Source organism: Myotis brandtii, unplaced genomic scaffold, assembly GCF_000412655.1.
Source record: "Myotis brandtii unplaced genomic scaffold, ASM41265v1 scaffold573, whole genome shotgun sequence".
Lineage (NCBI taxonomy): Eukaryota > Metazoa > Chordata > Mammalia > Chiroptera > Vespertilionidae > Myotis > Myotis brandtii.
The window spans coordinates 350,791-364,752 of record NW_005370145.1 but is presented as its reverse complement, the minus strand read 5'-3'; the positions used below and the strand labels follow the sequence as shown (position 1 = coordinate 364,752).

Below are 13,962 nucleotides of genomic sequence, written 5' to 3'. Positions count from 1 at the left end.
CCTCGTGGGCGGTGGGCCCCTCCCCCCCAGGTCAGACCCAGAGCAACCTCCCTTCCCACGCCTGTGCTCGCCTCCCCGCCTCTCCCCACCTTCCCAGCCTCCTTCCAGCCCTCCCCCAAGAACTCTTCACCCCTCCGCAGACTTTCTCCTTTGTCCTGTCCCTCACACCCTTTCTCGCCAATTCCTTCGCCCCTCTCACCCAGGGCCCGCCCCTTAGGTGAATAAGCACCTGACCGGGCGCACCTGCCCCGGCGCTGGGGCGATAAGGCTGAACCGGAAGTCGCCCCGGCCCTGGTAGGCAGAGACAGACCTTCCTGGCTCTCTCCTGGGGAAGCTGGCGGCGCGGGGTGTTTGGGGATGAACTTAGGGCAGAGAGGTGGTGCGGAAAGTCAGTCCCCAGTCTAAACAGAGTTCAAGACTGAAGACATCGTCCTTTTCCCAGCTCTGCAGTGTGAGGACCTTTTGGGGTGCTCCCTGGGGTGGAGCATTCGGGAAGTCGTGTATTGGGGTGGGGACAGAGCTTCTGAGTCGCTCCTCAGCCCCACCCCAGCTTGGTACCTGGTCTTGGTGATCAAAGCAGCATTCCCTACATCAGGGCACCCCTCCCCAGCCCCTGCGCCTCCTCGCCCCATTCTGGCATAACCTCCGTCTCCCCGTGTGGCCTCTGCTGATCCTGGGGCCCTGTGCACTGCTACTTGGCCTGTGGCTGTGGGGACACAGTCTGGGACCGTGATGAATGCTCTCTTCCTTTCCCTCGGGGCTTCTAGGGAAGCCACCTGTCTTAGGACATCTTTTCTGTCTCCTGTCCAAGGCAGGATTGGGGAGCACAGCAGCTACTGCCCTCAGAGCCCCTCAGAAGGAAAAGCCCACCCCATCTTGATAAACACCTGGGATCTTCCAGCATCGATGGGAAAATCTTAATAGTTCGCCGTTCCATCTGTATGGCTTTCTTGCCAGTTCTCTTCACCCTACCTAGGCCGGCTCATCGCACTGTCATTGCTCCCTCCACATCAGTTGTTCCTGATACACTTGTAGGCTCCACAGTGCAGGGACTGAGTCTGTCTTGTTCATCGTGTGTTCCTAGTACTTGGGCCAGTGTAGGTATATAATAGGTGCAATGCATATTTTGAAGAAGTCTGCTACTTCTAATTGCCATCCCTTTGTAGGTGATGTCTTTTCTCCCTGATTTTAGGACATTATTGGTGTTTTGTAGTTCTATTACAAAGTATCTAGTTATGGATTCTTTTCTATTTGTTCTTCTCGATATGTTGTATTTCCTGTACCTATGAATTTGCATCTTTCATCAGTTTTGGAAAATTCTCAGCCAGTATTTCTCCAACTATTCTTTTTCTCCATTCTTTGTATTCTCTTATTTGGGGACTCTGAGTAGAAGTATGCTAGACCTTTTCATTTTGTCCTCCATGTCTTTTAACTTCTTTTCCATGTCTTTCATTCTTTTTGTCTCCATGATGCAATCCATGTAATCGCTTCAGCTCTTTCTTCTAGTTCACCAATTCTTTCTTTGGTTATGGCTAATGTGCTGTTTAATTCATACACTGAGGGTGTGTGTCTTTTTTATTTTTTATTTTTTTGGTCATTGTTATGTCATGTGAACATTACTCCCTATGGTGACAGTACTTTATTGAGGTATAACTTACATTCAGTAACATGTACAAATTTAACTGTATAAAATCAAAGCACTTCAAGAAATGTGCACATCCCTTAATGCAGATAAAGACCTGGAACAATCCTACAATACCAGAAAGTTACCTTGTGCCCATTTGCAATCAATCCCATTCCCCAAAGGCAACTACTGTTCTGATTTCTAAAACCCATAGATCACTTTTGCCTGCTCTTGACCTTCTTATCAATGGAGTTACACAGTGTTTATTATTTGCATTTAGCTTCTTTCATTCAACACATTTTTGAGATTCATCTTAGTGTTACATACTCTTTTGGTGGAAACACAATGGCTCCATAAGTTCCTTCAAGGAAGAGCATGTGAAACCTGATTTTTCTCTGAATGTCTGGTGTCCTCACAGGTCTGAGTGTACTAGAGGTCCTCTGGGAGTTGAATGAACACATGAGTGTAGAGCACATGGGGAATGTAGAACATATGGGCAGATGCATTCAGAAAGGTTGGCAGTAGCAGAATAGGCATCAATTTATCCTTCCAGCAAGCTTTCCTTGTGCCAGATTATGGGCACTCAGGTGAACAGTAGACAGAATACCTGCCTTGGTGGGATTCATTCTACAGAGCCTTGCAGAACATGGTCAGGAGCTTGGGCCTTACCCAGTGACTCTGGGAACTGTGCCGCGTCAGCATGGCCAAGGGTAAACCTGAGGAGGGGCGGTGAAGGATTGAAGAAAAGACAGACAAGAGAATACAGCTGGGGCTCGGTGGATCTCCTGTGCCTGGATGAGGACACAAAACACCCAGCCTGCAAGCCTTTATTTTTTAGTCTGATTAAAATAAGAGTAGATTAACTTTTATACAAATGTTCTTGTTTTGGCAACACTTTCTGCACCTCCCACAGCCCATTAGCTACTTAGGAAGGAATTAGGGAGGGCTACAAGGTCAGGCTTAATTATGCTAGGAGAGCTCTGCCCTCCAGGCTGGGACTTCTTTGTGGCCCTGCCACCCGTCAGCCCAAGGCTTGACCCTAGAGCCGCTCCCTACAGAGAATCACTGAAGGGTTTTATTTTTTTTTTTTAATATATTTTATTGATTTTTTACAGAGAGGCAGGGAGAGAGATAGAGAGTTAGAAACATCGATGAGAGAGAGAAACATCGATCAGCTGCCTCCTGCACATCTCCTATTGGGGATGTGCCCACAACCCAGGTACATGCCCTTGACTGGAATCGAACCTGGGACCTTTCAGTCCGCAGGCCGACGCTCTATCCACTGAGCCAAACCAGTTTCGGCTCTGAAGGGTTTTTTGTTTTGTTTTTTAAATATATATTTTATTGATTTTTTTTTTACAGAAATGAAGGGAGAGAGATAGAGAGAAACATCGATCATCTGCCTCCTGCACATCTCCCACTGGGAATGTGCCCACAACCAAGGTACATGCCCTTGTCCGGAATCGAACCCGGGACCTTTCAGTCCACAGGCCAACGCTCAATCCACTGAGCCAAGCCGGTTTCGGCATCTGAAGGGTTTTAAATAGGGAATGACAGAACCAGCTTGCTATAGAAAGAGACTGGGAAAAGGTGAGAGAGAAGAAGCAGGAAGCTCAGGAAAGCGACCCTTACCATTGGTTCAGGGGAGAGAGATTGGCCCTGGCTAGGCCCTGCCTACGTGATGGAGAAGAGGCTGACGATGGGGCACTATCAATGGACCTAGGTCCTCCAAGTTCCAGCAGGAAGTCAGAAGTAGAGGCTCAGCCCCACCTTTGTCTTTGGCTTGGAAAAAAACAAACAGGTAATCAGAGGCCTCTTTATTCCCCCCCTTCTCCCTATTGATTTCTTTGGGAGTTAAGTGCTTCTCATCCCCACCTTTGCCAGTAAAGGAGGGTGGGGTGTTGGGAAGCACAGTCTGACCCTCCTCACCACCCTCAGGGAGCATCTCCTTCATGCTAAGATGAATACTTAAACCTGGAGGCCCAAATCAGGCACCACCCCAACCTCTGCCATGCCCTATGGGCTCTGCATTCGAGAAGAATGAGCACATTCACACCACTGGGGCCAAGTCTTTCCTCACCGGGCAGAGATCCAGGAGCTCCTGCCTTGGGTTTAGCTTGGAGGTGGAATCCATCCCTCCGTAGAACCTCTCTGCTCCTTTCGGGAACCACATTAGTGCCCCCTTGGCATCTTTTCTGCTCTGACCCCTGAGATCTCTGGGCTCTTTCCCTTCCACCTCACCCAGTCTACTTCTCAGCAAGGGAAAGCACCGTAGTGTTCTGCATCTCGCTCTCTTCTGAGCCTTCGCATGGCCGTTCCCTCTGCTTGGAGGAGTGTTCCCACCCTTATCCCAGCTTGACGCTAAGTGCAAGAAATTGATCTCTAACTGGTCAGGTCTTTTTCCCTGCACCCTAAGATCCCTGTGTTTGCACTCATTGCTCTGGTAGAATTTGCCAGTAGCTTGTCTGTCTCCCCTGCTAGACTCGAAGCTCCAGGTAGAAAAGGACTTCATCTTGCCTGGGTATTGCTGTGTTCCCCATGCCCAATCTATTGCCTAGCTCAGATGATAAGTACTCAGTAACCTTTGTTGAACAAATGGATGAGATAGTCGTCTGGCTAGCGTGAAGCTAAGGTTTTTGACATTAAGAGATCCTTTGCTGGGAGTGATGGGGATGGGAGTTTCCAAACATAACCCATAATTACTTTCCTGGTGAAACCATCCCTGCTTCCCTCCCCATTTTGGTATTCCCTCCCCATCTTCCAAGATCCTTAGGTAAGACCCTCCTGTTCCATCACCCCATCTCCATCTCCCAGGACCTTGAGGCCCCATCCTTTCCCAATTTGCATTTGTCTCACTAGTTTTCAGAGTTACCAGCCCACCACCTTGTATGGATCTGCTGGTTTGCTTTCCCAGTGGTTTGCTTATACATACCATATTCTTTCAGGCTTACAGTGCAGCTGAGGGCATTTATTTATTTATATAATATATATTTTTATTGATTTCAGAGAGGAAGGGAGCGAGAGAGATATTGAAACATCAATGATGAGAGAGAATCATTGATTTGCCTCCTGCGGGGATCGAGCCTGCAACCCAGGCATGTGCCCTTGACTGGAATTGAACCTGGGACCCTCCAGTCCGCAGGCCAACGCTCTATCCATTGAGCCAAACTGGCTAGGACGAGCTGAGGGCATTTAAAGCACAGTAGGTTGGGCCTCACCTCTGGAGCCCGACTGCCTGAGTTTGAATCCCAGCTTTACCACTTACCATCCTGTGAATCTGAGCAAGTTACTTCATATTTCTGTGTCTCTGTTTCGTCATCTTCAAGATAAACCTATTAGGAGTATCTTACCTTTTGAGGTTATTGGAGAATTAACTGTGCCTACATGTGTGGTAGCCAGCCTCCAAAATGGCTGCCAATGACCCTCCCCTCCTGGTATTCACACGGTTGTGTAATGCCTTCCCACAATGAATGGTGCTAATCTGTGTGATCAGTGGGCTGTTCTGAAAAGGATGGTGTGTGACTTCTGAGGTCATAAAAGACAGTGTGGCTCTTGCCTTTCTCTCTTGGATCACTCACTCTGGGGGAAGCCAGCCCCCACATCATAAGGACACGCATGCCCTCTGTGGAGAGGCTCTACCTATCGAGGGCCTTCAGCACCAAGTTCTAAGCTCCTTTTTCTGCCCCACTGTTGTAGTTATCTATTGTTGAGTAATAATACCTAGCGGCCAAAAAAAAAAAAAAAAAGAAAATCATTATGCTCCTGGATTTTGAGCATCTGGGATTCCTGCAGAACACTCTGGGGATGGTTTGTATCTCTGCTCCACTCTGTCTTGGGTCTCAGTTGGAAAAACTGAAAGTCTGGGGGTGACTTGACAGCTGGGGGCTGTATTATCACTGCTATGTCTGGCGGTAGATGCTGGATTTTGGCTGAACTCTCCCACGTGGACTCTTCATGTAGGCCAGGAATCCTCATAGCATCGTGACTCTGTTCCAGAGCGAGAATCCCAAGAGGCAGAGGGCAGAAGGTGCCAATTTCTTAAGGCTTGCGACCAGAAAGTGACCCAGCATCACTTTTGCCAGTCAAGAAGCCCAGGTTCAAGGGTAGGATACATAAGTCCTACCTCTGTATGGGAGGCATGTGAGAGAACATGGGGGCCATTATTTAAAACTGCTGTAGCAGCCTCCCATGTATGGTGAGGGGCTCAGAAAAACCAGGCCTGCCCTGGAAGGCCACACTCCGGTGAGTTGGCCTTATGTGCTCAGAAAAGAAACACAGACTCTACCAGCCTCCTGTGCTACGTGCTCAGCAAGAGCTTCCATGGGGAGGGCATGTCACCAGGGTTCAGAGAAAGGGCTGGAGTTGTCAGGGTGCTGCCTAGAATCTACCAGGTGCCAGGCACTGGGGAAACAAAAACATAAAGCTTTAAGCAGTGGCTTTATAGGGTAAGGCGTGGTGTAGAGCTGGGACGTGTAGAGAAACACCACCACCTGATGTAACAGGTGCCCCATGAGAGACAATCCCCTGCCTCAGGGGCTCAGAGAAGGTTTCCCAGGAAAAGCGATGTCTGAGCCCAAGGAGAAGGGTATCCCAGGGATAGGAACAAGCCCAGGCAAAGGTAAGGCAACATGAGAACACAGGGTTTGGCCAACAATGAGCGATTCAGAGTGGCCGTGGGGTGGACAGAGCTGAGAGGTAAGGCACCAGGGACATGTTGGGGTCAGGTTCCAAGAAGCATGACAAAGGCAAATCACTACTGGTGAGAAGTAGGCAAGTGACATGAATGGCAGCGGATGTCCGTGATGTGCCAGCACTGCCATTAGGCCTGGGAGAGATCACAAGAGGCGGGTGGGTGGGGTCAGGAGGAAGGTGAGTTTGGGCATGTGGAGTATGAGATGCCTGTGAGGCATCCGAGTGGAGATTCCAGTTTGATGTGTGTTTGGACAGGTCTGCCCTGAGGACCAAATGAGACAGGGGAGCTGGTTGCTGATGGAGAGCCTTGAATGCCAGAGTCAAGGGTCAAGTCTATCTTCTTCTTTTTTTCTTTTTCTAAATGTTTTTATTGATTTTTAGAGAGACAGGAAGGGAGAGGGATAGAGATATAGAAACATCAGTGATGAGAGACAACCATTGATCGGCTGCCTCCTGCACACCCCACACTGGGGACCAAGTCCGCAACCTGGGCATGTGCCCTGACCGGGAATTGAACCGTGACCCCCTGGTTCATAGATTGATGCCCAACCACGAGCCATGTCAGCCAGGCACAAGTCTATAGTCTGTAGGCAAGGAAGAGCTAGGGAAGGTTTTAACTAAGATATTATAATGGTTAATGATTAATGAGGGCTCCTTGCATATTGGGTACAGTTCCAAGTATTTTATATGAACTTATTTGGACCTCACAGTAATCCTATAAGGTGAATACTGCTGCATTTCATGGAATTTAAGAAATCACCAGTCGTAATATATATACCATTATGTGTCTTCAATTTAAGATGGATTCTTCAGAGATGTTAATGTAGACAGGAAAAATAAGGCCATAGAATCAATGAAATACATGATCTGCATTTAAAATATAAAGAAACAGGAACCGAGAAGTTAGATAACTTGCCCAAGGTCCACTAAGAGACCAAGTCAGGATCTGAAGCTCAATTCCAAAGCCCAAGTTCTTTTGTTGTTGTTTTTTAAAAAATAATTCTTTATTGTCGAAAGTATTACATATGTCCCCCTTTTCTCCCATTGACCCCCTCCAGCCCACTCCCACTGCCCACCCCGGGCCCTCAGGGCCCCGTTGTCTGTGACCATGGGCCATGTGTATATGCATACAGGGTTCTTGGTTGATTACTTCCCATCCACCCACCCTCCCCTGCCTTCTCTCCGAGACAAAGCCCAAGTTCTTAACCATCATTTGATATTGGACCGAAGGTTGTGAGCATGTGGAGTTTTAAGACCAGTGTGGCCTTTGTACTGAGGGTACAAAGTATTTGAGGGGAGCGGGCAAAGTCAGATGGCATAGCTTGGAGACAAATCCACAGTGATAGGGGTCTAGAACAGGCCGGGTGCCATGGGGCGGGAGGAGGGGACAGACGGGGTAGAGGTCCTTCATGAATGGGCAGAAGTGGTTGACCCACTGCATGCTGGGTGTGAAAACAAGGACAACTCCGAAATGTTGAGCCTGGGAACAATGGCACAGCACAGGAGGGAATGAGGCAGCTACTGCAGACCAGAGGAGAGCGGTGGTCCCTGGGCAGTTAGGACTGCGGCTTCCCATCCCAGCTGGGGAAGTGACGCTGCCTGGCACCTGGTGGGCACTCACTAAGTATTTGTCAAATGAATGGATGAACGAGTTGTTGCATGATCTTGGGCAAGTTGTATAATCTTGCTGTAAGATCTCTGGGTCTCATTCTTTGTGGGTGTAAAATGACGGGATTGGACAAGAACATGTAAAACAACATGGGTGGTACTCTCCTGGAAGGGGTATGCATTCTTCTCCCCATCCCAGGACCTTCTTGGGTACCCCCAGAACAGTGCTCCCAACCCTGGCTGTAAGTTAGATGAACCCAGGCCCCATAAGAGACCACTGAATTCAGAATCTCTGGAGATGAGGCCCAGGCATGGGTAGTTTCTAAAGCTTCTCAGGTGACTCTGATGTGCAGCTGGTTGAGAACCTTGACCCTGGAGCCTCCAAGTATCCGATTTGAAAACCACTGAGGTCGGTGAGGGCTGGGACCCCTTCCAGGCCTAGGCCCTGTGCTTGGTGACAGGCCTCTTTTTTCTTTTCTTTCTTTTTTTCCCCCCAAATGTTTTTATTGATTTCAGAGAGGGAGAGAGAGAGAGATAGAAACATCAATGATGAGAGAGAATCATTGCTTGGCTACCTCCTGCATGTCCCCTACTGCAACCTTAGCATGTGCCCTTGACTGGAATCGAACCTGAGACCCTTCAGTCCGCAGGCCGACGCTCTACCCACAGAGCCAAACTGGCAAGGGCTAGCCCTCTCTTTTCATGTCCCACCTCCCATCTCCCAACCCAAAACTCCTGACAGTCAAGGGACCAAACACCAGGGTTTCTCAACCACATGCTATGGACATTTGGGCTGGATAATTCCTAGTTGTGGAGGACTCTCCTGGGCATGTCAGGATGTTGAGCAGCATCGCTGGTCTCTACCCACTGGGTGCCAGTAGCATATCCCCCCAATCAAAGCAATCAAACATGTCTCCAAATGCCTCATGGGGTGCAAAATCGCCCCAGTGGAGAACCACTGTGCTCCCCTGAGTTTCCTGCCCTTCACCCCGTGGCAGACAGACAGACAGAGACCAGGCAGGGGCGGAGGCCATTTCACAGCACGTTTAGTTGGGCCGGGCAGGAGGGAGGCCGCAGTGGGAGGCCCAGGCTTCACAATGCTAAATGGGGGGAGAGCATGCCAGCAGACTGACTGATGTGGTCTTGCTCCAGAGGGAGGACGTTTTCCAGAACACTCATTCCCGGATTCCCAGTCAGTCACAGGAGGGCCAGGAGTCGCTTCTGGGGCAAACAGCCCCCGCGTTACGGGAACAGGCAGGCCGGGGTGTGGGCGTGGGAGTGCGTGTGGAGGGGATTCTTTCCTTCTGTAGATATTTTCCTGGCATTGGTGACGGCCCTATCTGATTGGTTGAGGGCTGCAGGGGAGGAACTTTCCAACCGTGGGTGCCTGGGCCCCTGGAGGCCTCCGACAGTAGGATCATGGGGACATCTGGGTTTCAGAATCTGGAAGACTGAACCTTTGGGGCTGGAACTAAGGGGCTGGCTGCCTCACACCTCCCCCGACCCCCAAGCTAAGTGGAAGGTATGGGCACACTCTCTTTACAACTGGAGGCTAGGATCTGTCAGCGTCTTCGTAAGTCGCTTTTTGCTTCAAGGAAGTGGAACCTGAGGGAAAATGGAGGTGGGAGGTCTGGGAAGGGAAGAGAAGGCAGGGGATGGGAGGGAAAGGGAAGGGGAGAGGAGAGAGAGGGAGAGAGGAGAGAGGAGGGGAGGGGAAGGGAGAAGAGGGAAAGGGGAGGGGAGGAAAGGGAAGGGAATGGGAGGGGAGGGGAGAGGAGGGGAAGGGAGGGGAGAGGAGGAAAAGGGGGGGGGAGGGGAGAAGAGGAAAAGGGGGGGGGAGGGGAGAAGAGGAAAAGGGGGGGGGAGGGGAGAAGAGGAAAAGGGGGGGGGAGGGGAGAAGAGGAAAAGGGGGGGGGAGGGGATGGGAGGGGAGGGGAGAGGAAGAAAAGGGGAGGAGAGGAAAGGGAAGGGGGTGGGAGGAGAGGGGAGAGGAGGAAAAGGGGAGGGGAGGGTGGTGGAAAGTACTGGGCGGGTCGGAGGCAGTGAGGCTGTTTCCTGCCCTCCCCCTCCCCCCACTCACTCCACCACAAGGCTTAGGACGCCCAGGAGCAGGATAGTTCCAAAGACACAGAGGAGCAGAATCCTGGCTTCCCGAAGATCGTGACTTCCTGCGGGAACCCAGGAAACAGTGAAAGATGCTGGAGACCACACCCCTGGACACTGGGGGAGCCCGAGAGCTCAGAGGTCTGGGTGAGGTGAGGCAGGCAGGGGTGGGGAATGAGGACCTGGGAAGCAGCGCTTCTGGGGCCAGCAGAGCACCTCAAAGCCCTCGCAGGTGGAGCAGTTGTACAGGATGGTGCTGCCCCCTGCAGGAGACAGCGGGACAGAGCTGGGGAGGGGAAGCCCCGACTCCACCCTTGGACTATCTCACTTGCTCCCGCCCACTGCAGGCTCTCCTGGGAGCCCGGCCCCTGGTCCTCACTGCCTCTCCTTCCTACTCACAACAGGCGGGACTGCAGAGAGCTGAAACGAAAGACAAGGAGGGGTGGGCACCGATGAGCCGTTCAGCCACACACCCCTTTGCCCCGGACCCCAGGCCTCCTGGGTCCCTCCTCCCATCAGTACCTTCCCGGTTGTACTCAGGAAACTTGGTCTTCTGAAGCCATTGCCAATACAGAGGGAGCGAGGAGAAAGACCTTTTGATCTCTGGGGAGGCAGAGAGCGGCCATTCTGCCCGGGGCCTCACAGTACCTGCGGACCTCCACCCTTTTACCCAGCACGTCCCCAATCACTCCCTTCTGTCTCCACCTGCCCTCCACCCTTCCCTGCCTGCCAGCCCCCTCCTCCCAGCCCCCTCCTCGGTGTCCATCCAAGCCCCTAGGTTGTGCCTTCCCCAGTGACCTCACCCATGACCCTCAGGACCCTGTGAGTCTTCTCCGTGACCTTGTTCATGGACACCTCATCTGTGGGGATGGGCAAGGACCACGGTTTCCTCATTAGCCCAGAGAAGGTTCTTCCTTGACTTGGCCACGGTCCAAAGAAGCCCTCCCAGAGGGAGAGGCCAGTGAGTCCAGGGACTCAGCTGAGGGGCACGGCTGGGGCCACCGGCTGCCCTGCGTGGGGCCTGGGGGTGACTACAGCTGAGCCGTCCCTGCAGGTCTGGGCTCACCTAAGGCAAAGGTGGAGAAGTTCCAGGAGGCCTCACAGTCCTTCCACTGGGCCTCTATCTGGCTGCAGAGCCGAGCCAGGCGGCCCGACAAGCCATGCGCTGGGAGGCGGCAGAAGAGACAGGCCTGGGCAGCCTCCAGGAAAGCCACGCTGAGCGCCAGCACCCACATGTGGCCCGGTGGGGGCGCCGGGCCACCTGGGATAGGAAGGCTCTGTGATCCTGGTTCTGGCCCTTTGCCTGAAAGGTGCAGAGTTCCAGAACAGTTGGAGGTTCTAGAGCATTCCAGAACAGTGCCACTGCTCCTTCCCTGGCCTGGGTGAACCTGGGCCCGAGGGACTGGGGACCAGAAGACGACATTGATGTGCTGATGGGGGAGGGGCAGAGAAAGCAGGACTTCGGTTGCGAGGGAGACAGCACTTGACAAGTTTGTGGTTCCAAAAGCAACTTTATTTTCCTTCTTGTGATAAATAATAAGCGACTCCCCAGAGAAGCTGTTCATGAATCCCCTCAGAGATGCAAAAATCCCACCCCTTCCCATGTCCTCGCCGACTCTCCCAAACTCCTCTCTTCAGCTCCTCTCTGCAACGAGCAGCCTTGAGTCTTTCCCCAGCTATCTCCTAGCAACAGGCCCACGGTTGCCTTAACAACCAAGAATTCCATAAAGGTCTCCAAGGGCCCGCTAAGCCCAGTGACTTCTCTTACCCCTCTCACCAGGAAGATCCCAGTGACTTAAATCCCAAAAGGCCCCTCCTGCATCCGTGGTGATGTGAATGCACGTGTATGCATATACATACACACCCCTTGTGGTTAAACTATTAATTTTCAGTCTACTCACACCCACAGACACACCTGGTGCCCAAACAGCTTCTGAGCAACCTCAAACAGGCCTGGACATGCAGAGACCACAGAAAGACCAGCACACAGACACCACTGCCCGCAACACAGATGGAAGCCCGGATGTCAGGGACTCACACATCAGTCAGACACACACAAACACGCACGTACACATGAAGGAAGGTAGGCCAAGGCCCAAAAAGATGCTGCCCTCCTCCCCATGGCCAGCTCCACCATCAATACCAGATCCTTTAAAAAACGTGGGTCTCAGAGGGATGCTCCACCCCATAGTGAATAGGGATTCTCCTAGCTCCCTTCTGCAGCCTAGGGTGGGGTGTAGCTGTTCTGTCTCCCTCAGTAGGTGACTTGGGACACAGCAAAGAATCTCCCTCCCTATGTTCCTTCTTATGTCACCGGTCAGGCCAGGCCAGGCCACTCAGCTCCAGGAGAAGTCACAGTCCAGGAGACCACATTAGAGCAATCCAAAGCCCCTCCTCCTTCCAGGCCTGTGTCCCTGCATTGTTCTGCTCGGCCTAGCCTGGGAAGAGAAGTGTCCCCACTTTCCCAGACCCCTGAATACTGAGCTCCAACCAAGGAAACTGGAGGTCCCCAGGCTCAGGCGAGAATGAGCCAGGGCAACCTTCCGGCCCTCCCAGGATCAGCACCCGTCCAGCCCCTGGGTACCGCTTGTGAGCCCTCAGTGGGCTTGGGTTGGGGAGTCCTGCCCACATTTGGGCTCCGGTCAGGTGCAGTGGGACCTCTGACTCACAGCCCCAAAGCAGAGCTAGGAAGGGGCTTCAGGGGAGCCTTCATCCCCTTTGCTGTCCCCTTCTTCCTCCCCCCACCCCCCTACAGTCAAACCAAAGGCAGTATTCCCAGCTTAGTTCTTAGTGTCGAACAAAGCGCAGAGACCTGGAGTTGAGTAGGTCTTCAGGGTCAGGGAACACGGAGTCTAGACGGAAGCCATGCTCCAGAGCCACCCGGAGCACCTCCTCCAGGAAGCCCGGTGTGCCCACCACTTCGCGTCGCTCTCCCGGCCCCCCAGTCCACAGTGGCTGCAGCCCCAGTTTCCTGTACTCCACTTCCGGGAGTTCCGTGGGGCGGGGGGCCCACTCCAGACGAAAGTGTGGTCCCCCCTCTGCTCTCTCCTCATTGGCCACACCAAATCGGGCCCTCAAGGCACCCAGACACTCTTGGTCGGTGCAGAAGAGGTTGGCTCGGAAGGTGTCCACCTGGGCAGAGCTCAGCTCGTAGTGGTGGGGGCCCTGGCGCGCAGAGAAGTGCACCACGCGGGGGCTGGCATCCACATCTGCGTGGAGCAGGGCAGCTGTGGGTGCAGGGGTCCCCTGAGAGGCCTCCAGTTCCCGCAGGGCATCTAGGAGGGGCTGGATTTGGTAGAAGTCGGCCTCTGCCCTGAGAAGCGCTGTCTCCCCATATCCCAGGGGCAGGTCCAGGCGGCCCAGCCGCAGGAAATTGAGAATGTGCCGGAAGGCCTTGCCATCCCGGTCGATGAAATAGTAGTGGCCACCTCCCTGGGAGTTGAGGTTGGGGGGAATAGGGGTGTCAGCCCTAAACATGGCCCCCAGCATGGAGTCTGGGAAGCGAGTCAGGGTCTCCAAAGTGGTGGAATATAACGTGCCCCCCACATTCAGGGTCACGGGGCCCCCAAAGGAGGGGGGTGAAGAGGGCACAGGAGGAGGGGAAATTTTGGGGAGTGCTGGAGACACCCAAAGAGAAAAAGGCAGAACTGCCTGGGTGTGCGCAGAATGGGGTCGGAAGGTTCAGACTCAGGTGGAGGCACTGGTCGGAGTCGAAGGCAGCAAGATTCGGGGCTCCCCCAGCTACCGTGTGGTAGGGGATGGCTCCTGGGCACAGAGCGCCCGGGGGCTTGGAGGACTGATGCGGAGCGCGCAGCGAAGTCCAAGAGGATGGCAAGTTCCGTCCAGACGCGTCCACCTCCGGGCGGCCAGGGGTCCGTTCTGCGGTCTGTAGACTGGGCTTCCGAACCCAACCGGCAGGTGACGGTCGAGCGCCA

The 13,962-nt window shown here is 53.0% G+C and overlaps 2 protein-coding genes across 2 annotated transcripts; both read right to left on the bottom strand.

Moving 5' to 3' along the window:
* Nucleotides 1-9,461: 9,461 nt before the first annotated feature.
* On the bottom strand, nucleotides 9,462-11,653 carry TMEM95 (transmembrane protein 95). Its single transcript, XM_005878832.2, has 7 exons — nucleotides 11,094-11,653; nucleotides 10,831-10,887; nucleotides 10,550-10,630; nucleotides 10,423-10,447; nucleotides 10,210-10,340; nucleotides 10,005-10,092; nucleotides 9,462-9,529 (listed from the first exon to the last, which is right to left on the bottom strand). Exons 1-7 carry the CDS (start codon nucleotides 11,629-11,631, stop codon nucleotides 9,487-9,489), a joined length of 963 nt encoding a protein of 320 aa, XP_005878894.2. The 5' UTR covers nucleotides 11,632-11,653; the 3' UTR covers nucleotides 9,462-9,486.
* On the bottom strand, nucleotides 11,519-13,708 carry KCTD11 (potassium channel tetramerization domain containing 11). Its single transcript, XM_005878733.2, has one exon. It carries the CDS (start codon nucleotides 13,514-13,516, stop codon nucleotides 12,815-12,817), a length of 702 nt encoding a protein of 233 aa, XP_005878795.1. The 5' UTR covers nucleotides 13,517-13,708; the 3' UTR covers nucleotides 11,519-12,814.
* Nucleotides 13,709-13,962: the final 254 nt, after the last annotated feature.